General features: G+C 48.5%; 1 protein-coding gene across 3 annotated transcripts in view; it reads right to left on the bottom strand.

Annotated features, from left to right (window-relative positions):
- Nucleotides 1-25,944, bottom strand: part of WEE2 (WEE2 oocyte meiosis inhibiting kinase) — a 124,089-nt gene that overhangs the window by 55,989 nt on the left and 42,156 nt on the right. For all 3 annotated transcript variants that reach the window (XM_078653653.1, XM_078653662.1, XM_078653670.1), the window contains exon 2: nucleotides 10,262-10,626. In XM_078653653.1, coding sequence (XP_078509779.1) covers nucleotides 10,262-10,624 — 363 coding nt within the window. In that variant the 5' untranslated portion in view covers nucleotides 10,625-10,626. The remainder of the gene's footprint in view (nucleotides 1-10,261; nucleotides 10,627-25,944) is intronic.

A 25,944-nucleotide genomic window follows, 5' to 3' on the forward strand; every position in this document is an offset into this window, starting at 1 on the left:
CATGGCAGCCCGGGCCCCGGCACCGACTGAGGCCGCCCCGACCGAAGAACCGGCCGCCTGCCCGCCGACGATGAAGAAACCGGGCCACCGGAGCCCAACCGCGAAGACATCACAGAGCTCGGCGACATCCCTGAACTAGCCCAATGGCGCCAAGAAGGTGGCCCCTCCCGGGAACAATTCCGGCAGGAACAAAAGGCCTGTCCCTCCCTCGAGGGAACCCGGCAGCTCAAGCCGCCGGGGACACGTCGGGGTCCCACTGGGTCTACTGGGACCACGACCTCCTATACAGCGAACAGAAAATTACCGAACTGGGGGCCAGCCGAGTGTTGGTGGTCCCCCTACGGTTCAGAGACTTCCTCCTAAACCTGGCACACGACGTGCCCCTCGCCGGGCACCTGGGGCAGGACAACACTTACAGCCGCCTGGTGACCCATTTTTTCTGGCCGAAAATGCGCAACGATGTGAACAATCACTGCAGAACCTGTCCGACCTGTCAAGCCAGCAGAAAGAGCGGGGGAAAAGTCAAGGCCCCGCTCCAACCCTTTCCCGTGGTAACCACCCCCCTCGAGCGAGTGGGGATCGACATCGTGGGGCCCCTGGACCCCCGAACCTCTCAGGGGTACCGCTTCATCCTCGTCCTGGTGGACCATGCCACCCGCTACCCAGAAGCCACCCCATCCAGACCATAGCGGCCCCCGTGGTGGGCCGAGCGCTAATGGGGATCTTCTCCAGAGTAGGGTTCCCCCGAGAGGTCGCGAGTGATCGGGGCACAAACTTTATATCAAAATATATGCGGTCCCTGTGGCAACAGTGCGGGGTCACATAAGTTCACCACCCTGTATCACCCCCAAGGGAATGGGCTCGTGGAGCGGTTTAACCGAACACTCAAGGGGATGATCAAGGGCCTGGAAGAGCCCCTACGCCGCAAATGGGACGTCCTGCTGCCCTGCTGCCCTGCCTGTTTGCCTATCGGGAGGTGCCACAGAAGTCCCTGGGGTTCAGCCCCTTTGAACTGTTATACGGACACCCTGTCCGAGGTCCCCTCAGCCTGGTCAAAGAAGGCTGGGAGACTACAGTCCGAGATGCTCTGCCGGATGTCTACCGGTACCTCCTGACCCTCCGAAACCAGACTCGGAAGTTCCTGGAACTTGCCGAAGCCAACCTAGAGGCTAGTCAGGAGGAGATGAAACGCTGGTATGACCAGAACGCCTCGTCCATCGAGTTCGAGCCGGGCCAGCAGGTCTGGGTCATGTCCCCGGTCGAACCTTGTGCCCTCCAGGACAAATGGACAGGGCCCTTCAAAGTGGTGGAGCGTAAGAGCCCCGTCACCTATCTGGTAGACATGGAGTCCCCCAGGAACCCCCTCCGGGTTCTGCACGCCAACCGGCTCAAGCCTCACTTTGCCCGCACGGAGCTGAGCCTACTGCTAGCTACGGATGACGGAGCCGAAGACGACTCCGAGCCCCTGCCCGACCTCATGAAGTGCGCTGAAAAAGAGGGCTCCGTCGAGGGAGTCACCCTCTCCGCCGCCCTGACCCCCGAACAGGGCCAGGACTGCCAAGAGCTGTTGGGGCAGTTTGCGGACCTGTTTTCACTCACTCCCGGGGTCACACAGTGGTGTGTCCACGATGTCGACACCGGGGACAGCCCGCCCGTGCGACACCGGGCCTACCGAGTTCGGGCCTGCATCCAGTCCGAAGTTGCCAAGATGCTAGCCCTGGGGGTGGTCGAGCCCTCAGATAGTCCCTGGGCCAGTCCAGTTGTCCTGGTCCCTAAAGCCGCCGCCACTCCGGAACTCAGGTTTTGTGTCGACTACCAGGGACTGAATGCCGTCACCAGGACCGACGCCCATCCCATCCCCCGGGCTGATGAACTGATCGATCGCCTGGGGGCCGCCAGGTACCTCAGCACCTTCGACCTCACGGCCGGGTATTGGCAGATCGGCCTCACCCCTGGTGCCCAAGAGCGATCTGCCTTCTCGACCCCCAATGGCCACTTCCATTTCAAGGTGATGCCCTTCGGCATGAAAAACGCCCCGGCTACCTTCCAGAGACTGGTGAATAAGGTGCTGGCGGGGCTAGAAGAGTTCAGTGCCGCATATTTGGACGATATTGCGGTGTACAGCCTCCACTGGGCCGAGCACCTGAAGCACTTCTGGGAGCATTGTGGGGCCCCCACTGAACTGACCTCCAAAAAGCAGCCACAGAAGGCCCGAGTGTCAGACGGCCTTCGAGACTCTGAAGACTGCCATGTGCACCGCCCCTGTGCTCCAAGCCCCCGACTACAGCCGAGAGTTTGTAGTCCAAACCGACGCCTCGGAGCACGGCATCGGGGCGGTCCTATCGCAAGTTAACCCCGAGGGGGTTGACCATCCTGTGGCCTTCATCAGCCGGCGACTGCTGGCTCGAGAACAACGGTGGAGCACCATCAAGAGAGAAGCCTTCGCCGTCGTGTGGGCCCTAAAGAAACTCCGGCCCTACCTCTTCGGCACCCACTTCCGGGTCCAGACCGACCAGCGGCCCCTGCGGTGGCTGATGCAGATGTGTGGCGAGAACCTGAAGCTGCTGCGATGGTCCATCTCCCTGCAAGGGATGGACTTCACTGTGGAACATCGCCCTGGCAACGACCACGCCAATGCTGACGGCCTGTCCCGCTTCCTCCGCCTCGGCGAGGAGAACCCCCAAAAAGATGGGTGACTCTCCCTGCCTTCAGCTGGAGGGGAAGTGTGTTGGACCCGGCCTCGTGGCGTGGTCCTACCCCTCACGCATGGCAGGCCCTGGACGTCATCGGCCCTCCATCGACCCGCTGTCGCCCCCCTGAAACTACCCTCCACGAACTCTCGATGAGCGGCCCCCCTTGCAACCCACGGCTCTCCCCCCTGGAACCCGGCGAACCCTGCTCGCCCCAACCCTGCAGGTCCGGCCACCACCCCGGACCGCCATTTCAGGCCCGACTCCATCTTGGGCCCATCACGTCCGAGCACGTGACCCCGGCCGCAGCCCCAGCGAAGCCCCGACCTCGAGGCACCAAGATCCGCCCAGGTGGTAGAGTGGCCACTTGACGGATCCAGGAGGAGGGGAATTTCGATGACCCTCCAGCCGTTCCCGGACGCCTGGTTTCGATCGCCCTCCGGCCTCCCTGGGCGCTGGCTCCACCCCCCTGCTGGGTGTCTGGACACCCTCATCCCGGCCCCTCTGAACCCCAGGCGCGAGGGTCCGGACATTAAAGGACTCCAGCCCTATAGAAGGGCCAGCCCTGGATTAGGACTCCAGTTGTATCTTGGAGTTGAAGCCCTGCTGACCTCGTCGCGGCTGATCTTGATAAGAAATCTTGAACTCGGAACCTGGAACCTCGGAGCCCTGCTGACGCTGTCGCGGCCCGACCAAGCTGAACCATCTTCGGAGCCCTGCTGACGCTGTCGCGGCCCGACCAAGCTGAACCATTTTTCGGAGGCCTGCTGACGCTGTCGCTGCCCGACCACGCTAAACCATTTTTCAGGGGCCTGCAGACGCTGTCGCGGCCCGACCACGCTGAACCATTCTCAGAGCCCTGCTGACGACGTCGTGGCTCCTTGCACCCCCCAGCTCGAGGATTGAGAGCTGTGCGCCGGGTATCCTAGTACCCGTTGATACCAAGAGTGTCCCGCTACCCCCTTCCCCCTGATACCGAGACTTTAAGGATCCCTCGATCCTCCTGTATCTAATGCTGCGAGAACTTGCCTTTATTCTTTATAAAGACTCTTAAGAATCTACTCTCGTGTGGTGTCCCTTTGTAGTGGTGCGATTGCTCGGTTGTTACGATTATAGGAGAGGAGCCTCGCCCAGGAGGCCTCTCGACGGCGCTCGGCCAATTCCATACGGAGAGGTGGGTCTCGGGGTGGGCAGTCAGACATCTTCTGTCTCCCCTGGGATCGCCTTGCTAACAGTCCGGTTTTACCTTTACATAGTAGTGGTGAATTTTAACAGCAATTTTGAAACCATTGAGATGCTCCAGACAGCTGGAGGAGAAAATCCCCAATAAAAGGGGAAAGTTGGTAGAATGACTAGGTTTGTACTGGCAGGCTGTAGACAACAGGGCGGTTGCAATTGCTTCAGCATAGCAAGGATTTGCCATGAACATTTTCAAAGACGTGCATCTCTAATTTGTGTGGTGGCTTAGCCAAACAAATTGGAGGAGATAGATGACGTAGGTGTATGTCTGGGGAGATTGTATAATGCTCTTGTAGTTACGTTGAGGACCTATCCCAAATGAGTAGAAATGAGGAAGAGCCACTAGCAGACTTAAAGTAATCTTGTTTAACAAATACAAAAGAACCAGTGCTCTGGCTGCATGGAAAGTGTTACAACGGAATATTGTATCATTTAGAACTTGATACCAATCTGTTGCTTGGATATGAATTTACCTTGAAAAAATGAAGACAAGATGAATTTGGCAAAACAGGAACAAGTTGGTTTAATTAGATGCAGCGGCCAGGGGAGCATCGACAGTCTCAATGTACAGAAGTTTTGGCTGATCATATATACAGTTTGTGAGGGACAATAAAACGATTTTGCATTCTTAGAAAGCAAGTAGTTCAGGGCCTAGTCATAAATCATAATCACAACCATCTTATAAGGGGGACACAGGTGGCTCTCAACCTGGGGGATAGTTAGTTTGGGTCAGTGGGCATGTGTAAGTTGTCCTGCTTGGGGTTCGCATGGTCACTACGTATGGTGTGCATGCTGTGTTCTGATTTGCTGAGTGTCAATGATGGATAAGGAAACTGGTTAAGTAGTTTATAAACTTTTAACTGTTTCAAGTTTGTTTGTTTTTTTAATTACAAATTATACTCAGATTGTGGGGAAACAGTACATGGGGATGAGAAAAAGGAACAGCCTGACAAGTTATCAGCCCTCTGTGGCCAGTCACTAGCTATACCTTATTCACCAAGGTCTGAATTTTCCATACCATTCAAATTAAGCCCTATAACACACCCAGCGGTGATGCGTACCATCTGCATAACGCCCAGTGGTCCAGCGAAAAAAATCCACCTCTTCACTTCTTTCAGATACTGCCAGGGTTAAGAAACAGACCGTCCCTAAGAAAACTCCTTTAACTAAAAAAAATAAGATCAAGGTGGTGACCCTATATAAACACACCAAGGTGTACCAGCTGTGTAACACTCAGCAGCCCAAGCAAGAATGAAGGCCCATGTGGACCAGCTGTGAAACGCTCAGCGGTTCAAGCGAAAAAACTTCAAACTATCTTCACTTTCTCTAGCGTGCGTACTAGAAAAAAGTGGCCCATGCGCTTGTCACGTGCTGGGGCTAAGGAACAGAGGTCTCACCCTGTGATGGCCTCAGGATGGACCTCCGCCCCACGGATTCAGCAGAACTTTAAATCAATTATGGCATCTGCTCACAATCTTATTGCGCAGATGGGAATCTGTGCGGGCATGGGTCCTGGTCTTTTGGCAGTAGCCTGGCTTGATAAACCTATCTGGCTCACCAAAATGTTGCTCGGATATGAATTTACGTTTAAAAAATGGAAAGACAAAAGGCGCTTGGCAAAACAGGAGTAAATTGGTTTAATTAAATGCAGAGGACGGAGAGCACAGACAGTCGCGTCTGAAGACTGTCTCAATGTACAGAAGTTTTGGTCGATCATATATACAGTTCATGAGGTACAATAAAACAATTTCACATTTTTAGAAAGCTTGTAGATTCGGGCCTAGTCCTAAACAATAAATTCAACCATATGATAAGGGGGACACAGGTGGAACTTGACCTCGTGGAGAGCTAGTGTGGGCCAGAGTGTGTGTCCAGATGTCGGGAGTGTGGAGCGCATGGTCACTAAGTTTGGTGTGCATGCTGTGTCCTGATTGGCCGAGTTGCTAACATGTGGCATCTGACTGGCATTTTGGGAACGTACGCCTTTGGCCAAACATGTTTTATTGGGGTCAATCTCCTCAGTTTGCAGGATCGATCTGGGTTTTCCATTGGTTGCGTATTTATCTTCGGGCTAAGTGTAACCCAACCTGTGACCTAACAATTGGTAGGCTTGGGTCGTAGGGCCTGTCTGAATGCATATCTGACTATGGGTTGATGGGGAGGTCATCTTGGGTGAATATGACAGCAATATGAGTTTGCTTTTATGCGTACATATAACATGGAGCTCATTGATAAATTTACCAGCATTCTTGTTATGCGTACAGTTGTCATAGCGTACAGACATTGTTTTTACTATTCATATGGGCATAGATTAGGGCTTACATCTGTTGTATTTAGTGGTACTGCAGTTGTGTGCATATATCATGGTGTACATTGACATCGCATTCATCGATATTAACCTGTTAACATGGATGTGGAATCAAGACAGCCTTCGGATTCCACACCCTTGATAGCGCCAGCAGCAAGCTTCTGAGCAAAACTTTGTGTTCCAGCACTACTTATTTTTCAAATTAAGCACTGACAGGAAATACTTTCCTTAACACCCTAAGTGACTGAAACCCAGCTAAAAACAAAATATTTTCAGAGTGATTGGTGCAAAGTGAACAGACATAAGCCAATAACAGAACATTTGTGAATGGGAATTAATGGAAAAAGCTATCTTCGACTAAAAATGAGTTGACCAACAGTATACAAAGGTAGTGTAACGATGCAGAGAAAGGACTAGGTAAAATGGGACTGGAGTAAATGGTATGCGATTACACTCTTAAAATACTGTACATTGCATTCAACAATCTAGGCTATAAAACAGCACTTGTGGCAAATGGCCAGGTTGTAGGTAACAGTCTAAGGACACAAAAACATTTATTAAACTAATTAGTTCAACACAATATAAAAATAAACTAAATAGCCAGTATTGAAACAATATCTCCCTTGCTCTTTGTGATACCCAGAACTTGTCCTCTTGCATAGCACTTACCATTAGAAATAGAATTCTTAGCAACTTTTCGCCTTAGCCTCAGTCACCCCCAAAACTACTGTGACAACACTGGAGTAAGACTTCACCTGTCCCCAGAACCCTGATTATAGGTGTATTCTTCCTGTTACAATATGTAAAACATGTACCTAATGTCCTTATTGTAATCTAGTAGTGACCTCTCTAATCCCATGCAGTAAGTAAATTACCTCACAACTACTGTAATAACTTGGCAGAGTTGTGACATCAAGTCCTGACAATGTGAAAGTAATTACAGCTACAGCCTAAACAAATGAAGTGAGAACTAGTTTGCCAGTTCCTTCTGTATTTCTCCCGCTTGGACATCCACCAATAAGGGAACATGTATGGTAGTTTATTGAAATGCCAGTGTTCATTACAAGAAAGATCAGGCACCGGATGCTACGGTGGAACTTAAGACACGCGTGACTAGACCACACTGGTAAAGCATTCAGTCTGCAGCATGTGTTAGCCATGGAATTGCAGCACTGCAGAAGGTACTCAATTTAGAGATTAGAATGTTTGGAGCTCCACTAAAGCTAATGGAGTGGCTCAGGGCTTATAAAGGCTGGTATGAGCCTTCTGAAACATTTCAATGTTGACTTTGTTTCTCCTTTTTTAGTTGTGTACATTCTACCCTCTGGGGGTGGAATGTTCCAATAGCCTCATAGCCCTTCTGCCTAGGACAGGCATACAACTCTAGTTCAGGTGCTTTAACAATGAGTAGTCCTCGACAGGCTATATTACAGAACAAAAAAATGCCAGTTAAATGCAATTGAAAATTACGGTCTAGAGAACTCTTATGAAATGGGTTTTGTTTCCATGGCTGCAGCATATACTAACACTTTTCTGTGGTACCGCAAGTATGTTTTCTGCTTTAAGACTTTGCAAAATGGACTCATTTAAGACTTACTACAATAGGATATCATGCAGTATAGATTAATTGCATGCTTAATTGTGTGTTTGAAAATCTTTAAGTAGTCAGTTTTGAATATACTAACTGATGCACTGAAACCTCTGCAGAATCTGGCCTGAGATGGCATGGGTGAGTCTGCAAAAGCTTTTTTAGAATGTTGTTGCAGTAGGATTCATGAAGACGAGTTACAATATTTGAGGGAGTGGTCATTTTAACTTTAACACAATACACTTATTCATATCATTGATGCGGTTATGGTCCGTGATAAGGAGACTAAAGTTTTATAACACTAAATAAGCTGAAAGGTCTTCATGGAGAAGTCACCTCAACCATTCTTCAAATGCCAAATCTCGGATTATTCTTATACATAAATATGGATGTGTCTCATCATGGTTTCATCAGAACATAATTCAATTTGTTCAGAGCATAATTCACAGCCTAATACAATACACATACATCGACTATCAAACAGTGCATCAAAATGATTCCATCAACATACAGCAATGCCAACAACTGGTTCCTCATTAGGAACAGTTCACAGGTAAAAATAACCAGTATTAGAGACTTAAACCCTGTAGAGTCACCAGATCTATAAAACAAATAATGCCAGACGACACATGAAGAAGCTACAATTACCTGCTTATCTAGTTTCTAGTGGATAATGCATTACTCAAAATTAATAGCGTCATGTCAATTAAGGATTCCTTATGCATATAAAGCTTTTCTATCTTCATTTTTGTTTCCGCCCTGATGAAGCAATACAAATACCGAAACAAGTCGGCTTGCATTATTTCCGTTTTCAACCTGTGACGACTCAATTGAAATGTGTAGTACGTTTTTTTAACCTGAACTGTACCCAACAAGGAACCAACTGGCGTTTTTATAGGTTGATTAAATAAACATTGCATCAGAATTATTCCATCAATGTCTTTATTGGATAAGGTTGCTAATAAATTATGATCTGAACAAACTGAATATATTTTGTTCGAACGAAAACATGATTGACATACTAGCCATTCTATTTATGTATATTAATAAATGTGAGATTTGGTATTCAAAGAACCTGCGTATGAAGATTTAGGGCGGAGGGGAACAGCTAGGAGAGGGTGGAGAGACCGTACAGTGCCATGCATTAGAGTGCATGGACATAACCTGAACTGTACCCAACAAGGAACCAACTGGCGTTTTTATAGGTTGATTAAATAAACATTGCATCAGAATTATTCCTTCAATGTCTTTATTGGATAAGGTTGCTAATAAATTATGATCTGAACAAACTGAATATATTTTGTTCGAACGAAAACATGATTGACATACTAGCCATTCTATTTATGTATATTAATAAATGTGAGATTTGGTATTCAAAGAACCTGCGTATGAAGATTTAAGGCGGAGGGGAACAGCTAGGAGAGGGTGGAGAGACCGTACAGTGCCATGCATTAGAGTGCATGGACAATAATGAAGATTAGGTATAAAAAGTATCAGGAGCAGCACGCGGCCAGTGGAAGGACACTGGCAAAACGGAAGTTGTGCTAGGTCCATGATCCAGGGCAGAGACAGAAGCCACGGGGAAGAATGCAGGAGGTGAGCAGGGGACATGACCAGTAATAAGGAAGGAAACTAGTGACGTGGAAGCAAACCAATGGTGTGTAATGAGCATGCGCTAAAACAGTGTTTACGCCTTTTAAAAAAAATATAAAATCGCTTTAGCCGACCGCTCATGCACACTATAGTCAAAACCTAAAAAGGCCGAACTTTGAAATGTGAAAGAGGGACCACAACAGCATGCACTAGTCAGCCAATTCCACCGGATACAAGTGACAAAAGTAGTTCATGTACTGAGGCACCAAAATGCATTGAATTTGCTTTTGTAGAGCTTTCTTGCCCCATGGGAGGCCCAAAGTACCACTGAAGTCTGATCTGACAGAAGGAAAGCCTTAGAGCTCTAGCGAAGGTGCCCTAAACAAATCACAGCACAGAGGAAGCCTGGATAAAGGGTAAACATTGTTTACAACAAAACCGGCACACTGCAATCCATTACAACACAGTAGTTTAAACGACCACGTTGTTATAACTCATGCCATTACTCTGCAAGTCAGAAAACCGACTTACTCTGGGGATCACAAGGTATTGGGTTTAAAAGCCAACACCTTTCCTATTTTTGCACAGACTGAAGTTGGAATAGTAAATTATACTATTCCAACATCAAGCGCCTCTGACCCCCGAGCAAGTTGTTGTTCCGACTTGTGGAGTAATGGCATGCGTTGTTACAACACGGTCAAAGTAATTACCGCGTTATGATGGCATGCGTGAAAAAAAAGCATGCGAGGTAATGTCGCCTATACCTGGATAAAGCTTACACACTTCCCACTATCCAAGTTGAACGGGTCATGCCATATGGTAGCCACGACTCATATTACATACCTTTGGCGTGTATGGCGTGTCACCCAGCTGCAGCTTGTTCCAGGTTGCATAATGTAGAGGTGTGCCAGGATAGTCTCTTGGGGTCCCCGACTTCCCAGCAGAGAATGGGGAGGGGCTCTGGTGCAGACTCCTGTCCAGGTCAGACTCCTGGGAAGGTGACCTGCTATTCGCCTTCCTCTGGGACGAAGGTGTAAACAAGCAATTGTTGGCCCTCCATGTCATGGCACCATCACCTCTCTTGGGAGTCCGTGCGCCCACCTCGCATTCCTCTGCACTGCTGCTCTCTGGCATCTCCTCTTCGTCATCGCTGGAGAACGCCAGGCGCTGGGCTGGTCCGCTTCTGCAGGCCAAGGTAGACATCATCGCTACAAAGAAAGGAGAACAAACTCAACACCAAGGTGTGAACCTCATGCATGCTTCGTCCCCCACTTCCACTGCCCCCATTACCCTGATCTCAGACACAAATGATGGTAACTAATAGCAATGTTCAGGAGAACAAAGGCTCACTACAAGAAGAGACTTCTGGTTTAAGAAATGCACTTCTTTGGTTACAAATCCATGATCGCAAAATACCTCCTTCACCCCAGTACCCTTGAAAAATGTTTAGATCCAGCTTGTCAATCTCCTTGTAGCACTTCTACTAGGAGAACAGATAAAGAATGAAAACTTAAAACCTCACTTTAGTGATATTTGAGCAGCAGGCACACTATGCCAATACTTTCAATCTTTCACAAAAGTCCGTACCACATTGTACCAGTTTTCTTGCTATAAGCACAGGTGTCCGGGACATCAAAAATGCGTAGTATACAAAAAGCACCCATACAACACCAAAGAAAATGAAGCTATTTTTAATAATTTGTTACATCAATTGTATTAAAACTGAATGTGGTATGGCGGGGGTCCTGGCCTGATGAGATGGCAACCTGGATGGATGATTTGTTGCCAAACAGGTAGCCATAGGTTGATGGATGGGACTGATTGATAGGCCACTCCAACATGTGTTGGTTGGGTAATGAAAGGCAGAATGAACCACACCCTGAGAAAGAGGAACAAAATCATCAGATCAGGCTAAAAGTAAGAGAATGGAACAGTCCATGGGATAAGGGGAATACGCTGAGCCAGTTTGTCTGCATCACGTGTGGGTAAAAAAAGGTCTCTGGTTCATCTGAAAAACTATTCAGGACAGAATAGGTTACGTGTGGGAAGCTAGCTGCGCCAAAACGTCCCAGCTGAAGGTGGCAAATTGTCAATCATCCAACAGCAGTCCCACTAAGGTTAGGATGAACCAGGCAGGCAACACCAGTTTAGCTTGCAGAGCAAAAAAACACACCTTTCCATGATACAAATCCTGCTTATTTGCAGAGAGCAGAGCTCTAATGACCTTCCACCCAAATGGTAAAGAGCAGGCAGTAAAAAGACAAAAAAGTGAAGTAGGCTACTTGGACCCCCATGTACTAAGCTAATTTCAAGACCACCACCATCCTTGGGCTTAACTTTGTAGTTTAGGTTTGTGGCGCTAAGCAGATCTAGTACTTGCTGAGGGATTGGATGCATTTTCTTGCCGATTGTTTAAGGACAAAGTCTAAGGTCTCATTATGCTGCCCCCTAGGGGGCAGTCTGGCAACTTGGGAACTTCACTTGAGGAAGATTGAGCTGCACTGACCAAAAGTGATCCTACAGTGGGAGGTAATCTAATCTCCTTGATCTTGCCAGACAGGGATTATGGGTCTCCAAACCAGTGGAATGAGTTTCCCCAATTTATGCATTGGCCCACAAACCAATGATGAATGGCACTTTGGGCCAGCAGTAAAGTGTACAGTATTTTTCATCCTGGTGGGAATAAGGAGAGCTATAGGTGCATGCAGTTGACAGGGAGCAATGCCCCAACTCCCCTTTGAAGGCAAGTACTAACATATTGAAGTTTGTGACCACTCGCAATGCCGAGCAATTACATTTTCGCAGAGTGAGTTTCAGTCTAGAACTGCAAAACAATGAAAAGTACAATGAATCATTTTGCTACCTGAAGCCACAACAAAGCAGCACTTGGTACACATTTTACAGCCTACAAGCTCAGCAATTAAAATGATTGGATTTAAAGTGCAAACAATACCAAATATGTACCTACCCTTACATGATCCACCCCCAGGTAAGGCCCATTATACACTAAGGAAAGATGAATAGAGGACAGTCCTCACACCACTCTCCACCCCCAAACAACTATAGTGCACAAACCACCTGCACAGGTGGAAACATCCTTTTCCACTCTCCCACCCCCTTCTGAGGGTCAGATCTGCCTTAGGCTGGGTAATAGGAAAGTCCACTAGGATCAATTGGCATTTCAGACTGGGAAAGATTCCTCTCCAAATTCCATGCATAACAATTCTTCTAGACCCTTCCCACCCCAATACTCATAAGCTCACATGGGCCAATGGACCCTCTAATCAACCCAGGAAAAAAAGGCAACTTTTGGGTTGTACCACCCAATTTCCCACACCACCAGGGAAGTAGAATGGGGTACAATGTCGACCAACACATGTTTGACTCCCCAATCCCCCAGCCAGTCTATTCCCTCACCTTGGAGAACAAAATTCATGAACACTGGGTATTCCCTACAACCACCCACCTTAACCACCCCCCCACCCCTCCAACCTCCCATCAAACCTCACTCAGGATTGAGGAAAGAACTAGGCAGAGCTTTTTTGCTGCATTTCTCTAACAAAATAGCTGATAATGCAGCACACAATAACAGACTGAAAATGCACAATTGAAAAAGAGTGGTATTCCGCATGTGAGCGTCAGCTTCAATGATGCTAACATCAGAACTCACACGAGTGAGATAACGGGTACAAATTCTAAAATGGGCATACTCTAAATGTGAGCTGAAGTGAGACCATCCGTGGTTCTGGTGGCTTGAAATTTTGTTAAAACTTTATTTCGGCTATCGTACCATTGTCTAAAGAAGGCACTTAACATTGGCAACGAATACAGTATGTGTTGGACTGTTTGAGCCTTAGAATGTCTCAACATCTAAGATGAGCACGTCCTTGGACCCCACATTATCTGCTTCATTTAGCAAGTGTTCAGTCAAATGCCAGGTAACTACTTGCACCATTCTGATTTAAAAAACACAGTCATAACCTGCTCCATTATAACCGCATGAGCTCCAGGATGTTCACCAAAAATTCAGATGTCATGCTGATATGCCTGAACCCCTGGGATTCCCTTCAACAATACAGACATTATCTGAAAAATGCTTGCTGCGGATGCAGGCCCGAATGGGATCCATAAATATCTGTACGCCGCAAATTGTGTCACAAATCAGGGTCCATGGTGGGGGGGAAATTTGGTGATAAGCCAAATGCAAATCCTGATCGGAAATATTTACCATTGCCTTAATAGGCTACCATTCCTTGAATCCCTGGAAAGGGATGGCAGTCTAACCGGGTATCATTCAGACTGCGTAGATCGACATTAACATATGTCACCAGATCTCTTGTGAAGGACTGGCACTGGGGAAACTCACTCTGAAGAATCTGAGGATTGAATTATACCTTCAAAATAGATACTTTTTTTTTAACTCCTCACTTAAACATAAATGAAAAGGTCTGACTTTGTGAGTTACATGTACAGCGTTGGCCTTCAGTTTTACATGAACAAAAGCTTCCAGAAAATGTCAAATAAACAGGCAGCACATTCAACATTATGTTATATTGATTTGTATGGCGCACTAATCACCCAAGATATCCAGGCGCTTGGGTAGGTGAGTAGGTTTTTGGTCCCCAAGGTGCTTATACAACAAGCCAAGTCTTCAGCATCTTGTGGAATTCAAGAATTGAGGAGAAGGCCCAGATATGTTGAGGAAGGTTATTCCAAGTCTTGGGTGCAGTGCAGGAGAATGCGCAACCTCCAGTTTTGCTTTTGCATACATGTAGAATATGCACAAGTGAGACTGATGCAAAGTGTAGGTGTCTGGTCGGTTGGTGACCATATACGCTGCTGTTCAGGTATTTATGTCCTGTATTGTGTAGAGCTTTGTATGTGTGTGAAGTTTTTCATAACCAATTTTATTATGAGTTCAAGCAAAGCTCAACACAGCCCTCCACAGTCAGGAGGAGACTGTCAACGACAGATAGAAAGAGACACATCATTAGTATAGCATCGAACCCAGCGTTATATAGTGAATGACAGCGAACAACCCCACCCACCCAACCCCAAAAACACCAACCAGCCCCGCCCGCAGCTACCCACCCCTTATCCCACCCTAACCCAGTGCACGTGATCACAGTCCAGCAACATGAGATAACCTACAAAGGTGGAGCCGGCCAGCAGCCTAGAGTGTGGGATCCACATCCAGCTGTAATGCATCATCAATGTCCACGGGGGGGTCAAGGAGCAGGCCCCGGTAATCCGCCCACCGTTTCCAGATTTTGTAATGTTTGCGGGGACATCCCCGGGCTTCAAAAACAGGCTGCTCTAGTCCCATGAGGAAGTCCAGGCCCGCCCTCCAGGCCCCGATTGGGGGGGCGCGCTCGCTCTTCCAGGCCTGCGCCAGGTCTCTCTTCGCCACCACCAGCCCCAGCAACAGCAAATGGCGTTTGTAAATATTGCCCCCAACGTTCTCCAGAACATGAAGAAGGCCCAGCCTGGGGGTACGGGGCAGGTCCCAACCCAACACCTCTGACAGGCAGTCCCAAACCCCAGCCCAGAATCGAGTCAGTCTCTCATAGGACCATACTGTATGAAACAGGGTGCCCTCTTCAGAACCACACCTCAGGCATTCCGGAGTCGCAATAAGGCCCGCCCGCCATAGGCGGTGTCTAGTATAATAAGCCCGGTGGAGGTATTTGAACTGGATGAAGCGAAGGCGGATGGCTATAGCAGCACCACGGGGAGATTCCAAGGCCTCACGCCAGTCGTCATCATCCAATGGACCAACATCACCCTCCCAAGAGGCCCTCAGCGCCGCGAGTGAAGGGGAACAGTGAGTGACCAGAGAGCGATATATCTGCGAGACCTTCTTGTCACCGAGGTCTCCCATAAACAGTTTAGCCTCGATAGGACTAAAATCAGGGAGCTGTTCCAGGCCCACCAGGCTAGGAGTAAGAGCGTGGCGAAATTGAAGATAGCGGAAAAACTGGGTCTTGGGCATGCTAAATTCGGAGCTAAGATCCCGAAAGGACTTTAGGGTAGTACCCGAGAGGACATGACCTAGGGACGAGATCCCAATCGCATCCCAGCCGTCAAATCCGGACAGAGACGCCAGCGCCGGCAACAGGCCATTGCGCCACAACGGGGTTTCAGCTGTAAGCCGACCCCACCAGCCCACCCGGTGCAGGGCCCGCCGCCAGACAACGAAGACCACTTGGGTGACTTGCGGAAGCAGTCGCCTTCGCCTAGCCGAGTACAGCAGGGTGTGAAGGGAGGCGCCACCCATCAGTGAATGCTCAAGGGCATAAGCCGGATCACTACGGTCCCCATACCACCACTCGTTAAGCACAAGGAGATGGGAGGCCTGATAGTAAGATAAAATATCCGCGGCCGCCAAGCCGCCGCAGTAGGTAGAGAGGAAGCATGTGCGCAGCGCTACCCTGGCGGCACCGCCAGCCCACAGAAACCGGCCCAGCACAGAATTAACAGTATGGAACCACTGCGGGGCAACCTGGAAGGGATGATTCTGCAGTTGATATAATAAACGGGGCAAAGCCACCATCTTGAAAATGGCCGACCGGCCGTAGATATTAAGAGGCATGCGCGTCCATGTCTTGACGTCCAGTTGGACCCGATCCCATACCGGCAGGATGTTCCGGTCCCACGCCACTGCAGGCGAGGCAGAGAGGAAGACACCCAGGTACTTCACACCCTCCACAGCCATCTGAAGGGATGCAGCCCAAGGGCAGGCCACCGCGGCACCCCCCAGCACCCACATGGTCGATTTGCGCGGGTTAAGGAAGAGCCCCGACGCCCGACCAAACTCCTGCATCAGTTCCAGGACACGAGGACCCGTACGCTGCAGGTCAGTCATGAAAAACAGCACATCATCCGCATATAGAGCTATGCGGTCTGAGTGATCCGCACCCCAGACGAAGCCACGGTAGAGCTCATCGCGGCGCACCCTGGCGGCCAGCGGCTCCATGGCCAGCGCGAAAAGGTAAGGGGAGAGCGGACACCCCTGACGCGTGCCTCTGGACACTGGAAAACGAGCCGACGCCGTCCCCGAGATACGCACCGAGGCCGTGATCTCAGTGTAGAGCAGCCTGACATAGGAGAGGAAGATCGGGCCGAGGTTCAGCAGCGGCAACAGAGCAAAAAGAAAGGTCCAGCTGACCGAATCGAAAGCACTATCAATATCAGCCAGCAGGAGCGCCGCCGGATCCTCCGAAGACTCAATCGCTTGTATCGCGGCCTGCGCCCGTCGTATATTGTGTCTCGTTGCCCTGCGTGGCATAAAACCCGCCTGATCTGGGTGGACAAGGGCTGAAATATGTGGAAGTAAGCGGTTCGCCAGCGCCTTTGCCAGGAGCTTGGCCTCGAAGTTGATGAGGGATATGGGGCGATAAGAGTCATGACGATCAGGGGGCCTACCTGGCTTCAAAAACACCACTATTTTGGCATGACGCCAGTCCGGTGGGAGGCGGCCATGCTCTCGCGCCTGTTCCAGGGCCCGCAAGTAGTGCGGCCCGAGCTGCAGATGGAACTTCTTATAAAATTCGCTGGGGAATCCGCTCGGCCCCGGCGCCTTGCCTACATTTAACTGACCCAGTGCGTCACCCAGCTCCTCAGCCGACAGGGGAAGGTCCAGGGCCTCGCGCACCTCATCAGAGACAGCAGATGGGGGAACCGATGCAATATAATCCGCGATAATGGCAGGGGAGAGAGTCTCCCGAGTGGCATACTGGTGCCCATAATAGCGCGCAAAACTCGTTGCAAGAGTTGCCGGATCCGTGATCGCCACTCCTGCACCATCAACAAGGCCCGGCAGTGTAAGAGGCTGTAGGTTCTGTTGGCACAGCCTATGGAGCATGGTGCAAGACTTGTCGCCCCACTGGTAAACCCTACTACGGGTGGCCAACCACGCCTGACGAGCCTCGTCCAACAGGACCGAGGAATAGGACTGTTGCGCCTGCAGGAGTAGCCGCAGTGCCATATCATCAGGTGCCTCGCTGTGCCGAGCCTCGAGCTCCTCCACCCGCTCTGCGGCCGCAGCAATGCCTCCCAGCCGAGTCCGGCGAGCAGACGCACACCAAGCAATATCTATGCCCCGCAGGGTGGGTTTCATAGCCTCCCAGACTGTCACCGCATCTATCCCTCCGGTAAGGTTGTCTTGCCAATAATGGGCAATCGCGCTACGCAGATGCTGGGAATAATCAGGGCGCTGCAGATGCCACGCGGACATTCGCCATCTGAAGGGGGAACGTGCTTTGCACAAGTCAATTTGTACTGCCACAGGGGAATGATCAGAGAGCCCGCGAGGCCGAATCGCTGCCCCCCTCACCCTGTCAAGGAAAGCCCTCGGGACAAACACACAATCCAAACGCGAAAGGGAGCCATGGACAGCCGAGACAAAGGTGTACTCACGCCGCTCCGCATGCAGATGTCTCCACACATCCACCCAGCCCAGACCATCAACCATAGCCCCCAACCGCGTAGGGGAGGATACAAGTGCCACTCCAGGCCTCCTCTGCCGGTCCAAAGCCACATCCATCACATCATTCCAGTCTCCGCCAATCACAGCCATGGAGCGGGGGAGCTCAGCCCATAAGGCAAACAAACGTTCAGCTAAGGCCCATTGCAAGGGGGGGGGCATACACACATCCAAACACAACCGGCTCCACACCGACCTTCCCCCGTATAAAGACAAAACGTCCCTGGGGGTCGAGCCACTGACGCTCATGTACATATGCCAGCAGTCTATGAATAAGAATGGCCACACCCCTGGAGCCCCTGGTAAATCCGGCATGGAACACTTGATGGAAGCCAAAGCGCTGCAAACTCAGGGCTTTCGTACCTAGCATGTGCGTCTCTTGAAGAGTATGTGTGTGAAGTTTGAATTGGTTGAGTTTGTGAAAGTTGAGCCAGTTAAGCTTCTTGAGGTGTGGGGTGATGTGGGGTGGTAGGTGTTGAAGCAGTGTTCTTGATGGTCTGGCGTCTGTGTAGGAGTTGTTTGGACTACAGCAACGCTATGCTGGAATCTCCAGCCGATGAGTGCTTGTGTGACAGCCACCAGGTGGAGGTCTTGTTGTCGAAGGCCAGTACTTGCATCTTGTCAGAGTTGAGCTGCAGGAAGTTTGTTCATATCTAGTCTGTTACCATGGTCATGCAGTTGGTGAAGGTTCTGGCGGTGGTTATTTTATCCATCAGAGAAAATGACTCTGGTGTCATCAGCGCAGGAGATTGTCTTGTGATCGGATGATGACGTGCAGTGTCGTGTACATGTTGAAAAAGATGGGGCTGAGGGATGAACAGTGTATAAAGTTCTAAGGGACTAGTTCACGGATTAGAGCTCATTGTTCCTTCTTCACCCTCGTCTAAATGGAAGCAAAAAAATATGTGATATACAGTACCTCAAGAAAACTAGTATGACTTGTGGTAATGTGCGTCAACAAGGATCAAGAACTGGAAGCCTCCTAATAACAATTTTCATAATGTATAAGTGCACACCTTTAAACAAGAACCACTTCACACAGAAAGTCGTAAAATCTAAAATAAAAGCTCACTGTAGCGCCAGCAAACTTGCCGTGATGACGACTGCCGCCCGGTAATTTTCCAAATCTGACAAATACAAAATAGCAGCATGCAAAGTACCACTTCACTCTTTACAAAAAAAAGTAGACCTCATAAGTGAAAATGCAGTCTTTATTTCCTCCAATATGGCGTCACGTACCTTTGTTCAAATGTTCAGCGTAATGACTAACACAGCACATGTTGAATCAAAGGCGTAATCAACTGTCGGAACTCCTCAATATGTAATGACAGAGCCGAGGAACCAGCAAGGTAAGCCTCATGCGTAGAAGTAACACGCCACGTGCTTCCGTGCATAAGTTACCGCCAAAAAAGGAGTAAGTGAAGCCAAAACCGTAAATAAATTCTTTTAAGGTGGCGTAGAATGCTACACCAAACCGCTACCAGGTGAAAATTCACCAGCCTCTGAACTGGTTACAAAAACATGCTGCTTAGCCAAATCCATGTAGATTCTGTATGAAAATCCCTCGGTAGCATCACGTGCAGGTTCAGTACAGTGGTGCTTCAACTCGTCGCCAACCTTCTTAAATTATCACGGACTCAAAGGGATTACTTGTGAAGTTTATTAATCCAAGAGCACCACCTGAAAGCATGCCCTGTCTCAAAAGTTAATGCCCGCAATTGCCACAGTGAGCACTCACACAATTCCAAACAGGAAGTCAGAGTTTGCACTGTGAGAGCAAGGACTAGTACTAAAGGAAACACTACATGAAGGTTAATAAGATGTTGAAAATGTCATTATACATTCACTAACTAGAATGTGTTGCACTACTTTTCGCTCCTGGCCATGGCGTCACTCGGCATACAAATTTACATGCACTGATTAACACCGACATGGGATGTAATTTTGTAGGATTTAGTAGTGCTGCTTTACTTGGATTGTGTAGTCTGTTAGTAACTCTTTCAGCCTCCATGTGATGCGAGCCTGTACTGGGTAAATACTCCCACAGACTTCATGACTCGAGTCCATACTTCACCTTGGTACCCTTCCCTCGCATTTCTCTCCATCACCCACCAACTGCACTATTTAAAGCATATCCCTTGGAACATAGAAGCAATTATTTGGATTAAATGTATACCGAGATGGGTATATTCCTTTGTATAAATACATAGCTTTTCATTAGTTCTGCTAAACAAAAGTACATATTACTTATGGTTATATTTTTCTATGTTTAACATGTATATAGGTCATTGCATAAATAAGTTAATTTTTATAATAAATATCTACAATTGCTTCACTATTGGGGGGAGTGTGTATATATATATATATATATATATATATATACACACACATATATATACACACACACATATATTATATATACATGTATACATACACACAAGTTTAAAGTACTGCAACACTTTAAAGTGAGTTTAATACCACTTAAATCTAGATATATTATCTTATACATATCTTCCATGTAGTTATGCATCTTTATATTTATTACTATTCCTAATTCAGCATTTCCAATGCACTACCCTATATCTATACCCCATACCGCTCTCAATACATCTTCTACCTCTACTCTGACTCATCCCAAACCTCAATCTACTACTCCAATACACTAGCCTATTTTTCACCCTATACCTCTCAATTTCCACTCTATTACCCCCCCAAATGACCCATTCTAGAATCTTCCCTCCTCTTCCCCTTCCTTTCATCATCTCACAACTTTTCCTATTCCGATCTTAACAATCCTTTCAAACTCCTTCCCTCTGACTATTCCCTCCCCTTCTACTCATCCCAAACATGATGATGGGATCTCCAAATACACTTTGGAGACCCTTTCCTCTTCAATTCCACCACAGGAGTTTTCAATCCAACTAACAGACTCACCTGCCCACAGCTAAAATTAATTTCATATTTCCCTATAATAATTCACCACTATTCCTATTTGGGTTCCAGAGTAGTTCTGAGTGTTAGTCTTCCAAAAGTTAATGTTTCTTTGGTTCCAATGAGCCACTGGGGTACAGACCTCTCAGGGTGACATTCTGATTCATGCTTTGTCAGTTGAGGAAAAATCATTTTTGCAGTGCTTAATGCAGTGCCATGCCCGGATCAGGAGGCCACTACAGCTTACACCACCCATTGCTTCCAGCACTGCCAATGGCAGTACCAAAACTACTAACCATCTCTCACCTGCAATTGTAACCATTAAGATTATTCCAGGTCTCCAAAGCTAAAGGAATAGAGATAGATAGATTAGATAGAGGATTCATAAACTACCTATTGCAAATGGAAGACACACAGGCCGGGTGTATAAACAGGATGTCTGAGCCTTGGTTCCAGGATAGATTAGTTGTAGAAAATAAGGTAAAGTGTAGCCCCACCAGTAGCAGCCTCCCTGCTGCTCAGCCTGCATTCACCAACTGACGCTCCACACACACAGGCACCCAAGCATTCTATGAAGTCATCACACATTCCAGCTGAGCAGTAGGGAAGAGACCAGACATAGTTTATGACACTACCCTTGTATTGCTTCTCTCTAAATTAGATGAGCAGCACCACCATGTGGCAGACTGTCCTAAGAATGGTGTTAACAATTAAGTGCAGTTGCCTAGCACTGGAAACCACTGGCTCAAATTAAGCCCAGATTCTACGCCATGTATTGGGCATTTCAGAGGAGCATGGGATACCTGTAAGAAAGAATTGCAAAATCTTCACGGGCAGGGTGGAGTATTTAGATGATGCTTTGAATTCTGAAGGCGACTGGACCAAAGCCACGACTGATATTCCTCACTTTACTAATCTCATTTTTGGGATTTTTCCTCCTGAGTATTACATTAATTTTGTGGAATATAACGTTCAGCCCAAAAGTAAGAGATTGTCGTGAAACATTGTGTAATTTACTGGGAGTGAATTTGAAAGTAACGCTTTTAAGAAAACCAAAATGTTGGTTGAGGTACCTACTTTATAATCACATGTGGAGTGTTGGAACTGTGCGGTGTCAGTTAGCTGACAGTAACATTGCTGCATCAAGAGATCTAAAAGGATGCGTGTTTGCCTAGTGGAAAAGTTTGACATCTAGGTTTGGATACACAAGATTTTGTAGACTACAAATTCTTGGTTTGTTAATGGAAAAGGGTATGGGCAAAGTTAGTCCTAGTTTAGTCAGACTACAATCCAAGATTTAAGAATGAAAAATTTCCTAGTACACAAAGGAAAGTTTCATCTCCATTAAGGACACAGAGGAGAGGATTATACTCTTTATTTTCCATATCCCGCAGTGTTTAACTTAAACATAAACTATCTTTCCCATGGATCCTAGGAAAAGGTCAACAAGGTGAACAAATCAGCAGTCCTGAACTCCCTGAAAGGCCTGGGGCTTCTGGGATGCATCCTCTTTCTTGACTGACATTCTGTCCGTCACTGAATTCATCTAGTACGTCTTAGCAGGTTCTGATCCTAAAAGAAGCCAGAGGAACAGATTAACCTGAACTTGTATACCCTGGAATTTCTTAGAGCTACAACCAAGGTAAGCAAAGCACAAAAAATGAAGATATCCTTACACAATGCTGAATTATTAACTATCAGTGGTCAATAGAGTACTGTACGCAAACGTTTTAAGGTTATACTTCTACCATACGTCTAACTGGAACACCCCCATCCCTTTTCTCTTAGGCAGGGTGGGAAAGGTGACTGCTAACCTCAGGAAACTCCGGGCAGGAATAATCCTCGCCTCTGTGTCCTTATAGAATTAAAACTTTCCTTGTGTACTAGGAAATATTTCATTCTATGGCAGAACTGGAGGAGAGGATTGTGCTCGTTCAAAGCTTGTCAACCACCAGGGAGACCATGTCCACAACTGGTTTGAAATAGAATCTGAAGACCATTCCGCAGCATTAAGTAAGTCTTCGAGGTGGGCCCAGAGTGAAAGAGCCTTTGAGGCCTTCACCCCGCTGAGTGGGCACCAAACTGAAATGTCTATGCCCCCCTCTTATATGACCCATCTGGTCCATCTAGCTATGGTAAGTGAAAAGACTGCTTTGAAAGTTTTCCTGAGAGAAGTCAATAACTAGTTTCTTCCTGTGGGGACAATGCTAGTCTGTCATACTTACATAAGCTTTCAAACTGTGCACCTCACACAGCTTGGGATGCCTGTCAAAGGCAGGAAACGAAATTGTCCTGGACCCCGACTTTGTGCATCAAGAAATTTGGAAGGTGACCCCCTGGGGGGTAAAGATCTGACCAGAGAGGTCTAGAGCCCTCACAGACTCTCCTACAGGAAATCAGGCACAAGATCATGGATAGGTTTGTCGATAACTCTTTCCTTGGCAGGTATTTGTTCACCTGCCATGTCTTAAAGATGGGTGATATCTTGTTAACATCCCACAGCTTAGAGTATCCGGGTTGCGGTGCAAGTAACAGACTGATACCTCTCATGAGCTTGCAGACAAACAAGTGTTCACCCACTGCTTCCCCTTGGACGGGTGCATGGCCCACCAAAATCTCAGATCTGTAGGAATTGATTGTGTGATATGCCAAACCGCCAGAAGCCAGGAAATACAGGATGTAGACCACTTCCTACCCCACGGGATCTTGCTCTCAAGGCACCAACCCACCTACTTGGCACAGGCTGATCTGTGGTGCTTGCTGGTGCCCTCTGCCCAGGTTACTGCAAAATTCTTTGAGCTTCTCCTGATAGGCCAGAGTCTGAAATGTTTCTGGAAATCCGACAGGCCATGAGTGGCAGCCGATTCTGTAGGATCAGAGGGTGGGGACCTCCTGGGGTATCCTGAAGGATATTCTGATCTTGGGGTAGAAGTATTGGAGAATTCCAGGAAAGTTCCAGAAGAACTGGAAACTATACCGGAGACCTCCAATAAAAAGGGTGTGATCAGGCCCACCCTCACTTGCTATCTGCGTACCTGAGCCAATAGGCGCATTATGGCGAACGGAGGGAAGGTGTAACCCACCTCCATTGAGCAATCTTGGGGGAAGGCATCGGTGCCTGCTGCCAGAAGACCCAGTTTCCAGCTGAAGAACTCGGTAAGTTGATGGTCTAGGCGAGAGACAAAAAGATCTGCAGAGAACGGGCACCACGGAGATTGCAGTTTCTGGAAGACTCGAGGGTCCAGCTGCCAGAGGCTCATCTGTCCATGCTCTGGAGCACTAGTCCACAATCACATTGGACGCCCCAGGAAGGTACTCTGCCAACAGACATTGCGGTTGAGGTAAAATGTTCAAAATTCCTTAGCCAGGTCTGCTAGTACCTTGGACTTTGTGCCGCGCAGGTGGTTTATATATCGGACCGCTGAGTCGTTGTCCATCTTGAGAAGTACGCTGCAGCTGACCTTATCCTCTTCCAACACTTTATGGCAAAGGAGCCTGCCAATAACTAGGCAATTGATGTGGAGAAGTTGCTCAACTGCGAACCACTTTCCTCCTGTAAAGGAGTCCCCCCACGAGCTCTCCAGCCTGATTTGCTGGCATCTGACCCTATAACCATGTTCGGGCCTGAGCTCAAGATGGCTAGCCCGTTCCAGGCCTCCATATGGTCAACCCACCACCGCATCTCCAGCAGATAGCACTGCCTCTGTTTAGAGGGCGCAATAAGCATTGCCCAGAAACACTATGGCACGCTGAGCCCAGCCTGACACAGATTCGGAAGAGAAGGGGGGAGTTGAAAGCCTTAGCTTGCTCTGAAAGGTCCAGGATCTTGGTGAGTGGGCTACAGGTATCCAGGAGTTTATCTTGGCACTCCCTCCAGGACCTATCTATCCATTTCTTGGTGTCATATGTATTTATGCAGAAACATGGCCAATCTAGGAGTGACTGCCACCTTACCTGCGAGTGCGAGACATGGGAATTCTGCCCTAACTTCCTTCTCTATTAGCTTTCTAAGACGACACGCTACAAACTGGGAAACTTTATCCCCAAGGACCCATTCCATGAAACGTGGGTGCAGAAGGTACTTGTGGACCAGCATGTCTGAAGGGGCTTCTGTGCCACTCGCAGATGGGTGCCAGGGCCTGGAGGGGGCCTCTTCATCCATTGATTCACTGGGGGCCTCATTGCCTTCATCCCCCCCTGCCCTGCGGGGACAAGGGGGGAACCTCGCCCAATGCATCGGGGTGGGATTGGGGGTGGGGGGGAAGGGGGTCGAGGGAAGGGCGGGCGTTCAAAGGCACCAAGATCAATGGCAGATTCAGATTTGCTCTTAGGGGCGTGGGTAAGGGAGGGTGGGGTGCTCCTTGGGGGGAAGGGGGGAAGGGTGGGGGAGGGTTAGCGTATACATAGGCGATTTCCATGAGGTTTCGTTCGAAGGCACCGTGACCGCCTGATAGTTTGAGGCATCCACCGACTCACAGAACTTGTCAGCTAGGGGGAGGACCTGTAGTGTCACCCCCTCAACATAAGCCCCATTCATGACTTGTGCAAGGGGCCTCACTAGTTAGGAAAAAAGGGACCTTTGTAGTGTCCTCACTGCCACACTAATCTAGCGATCCTCAGGTTCTTAGGTATTTGGTGGCTGTAGAAAGCCCTGTTTTTAGTAGCACAGGTTTGAATGTTGGGGCACTAGAAACACCCCTGTTTATTGTGGATGTCCTATGATGCCTGGGCCTGGCCACAATGGCAGCGTAAGGGCAGGCAGGTACTGTCCTTATGGGACAGTCTTGCCCCAAAGGCCAAAGGAGTGCACAAATAGGACTACTGACCAGCTTCAGAACGGGCGTCAGGCTGCTAATTTCAGTATTCAGACCCGTTAATACAGGCGTAACTACTTCCTGGCCGCTTAGGAAGAGGCTTTGCGGGGGAGCGCAGCTGTCAGATTTGAAACAGACAGGAAAAACGAGCAAAGAGACGCAGCTCGTGCTGCACGCATGCCCTGTAGTGGCTCGTTCCACTACTGTGTTTCCCAGCATCTCAAGTAGGTGCCGCGAGTGTAGCGATGAGAGATTCCCTTGGCACACGGTGATTGCGGCAGATTTGCCCACAACAA

This window comes from Lissotriton helveticus, chromosome 1_1 (assembly GCF_964261635.1).
Source record: "Lissotriton helveticus chromosome 1_1, aLisHel1.1, whole genome shotgun sequence".
In the NCBI taxonomy this organism is placed as follows: domain Eukaryota; kingdom Metazoa; phylum Chordata; class Amphibia; order Caudata; family Salamandridae; genus Lissotriton; species Lissotriton helveticus.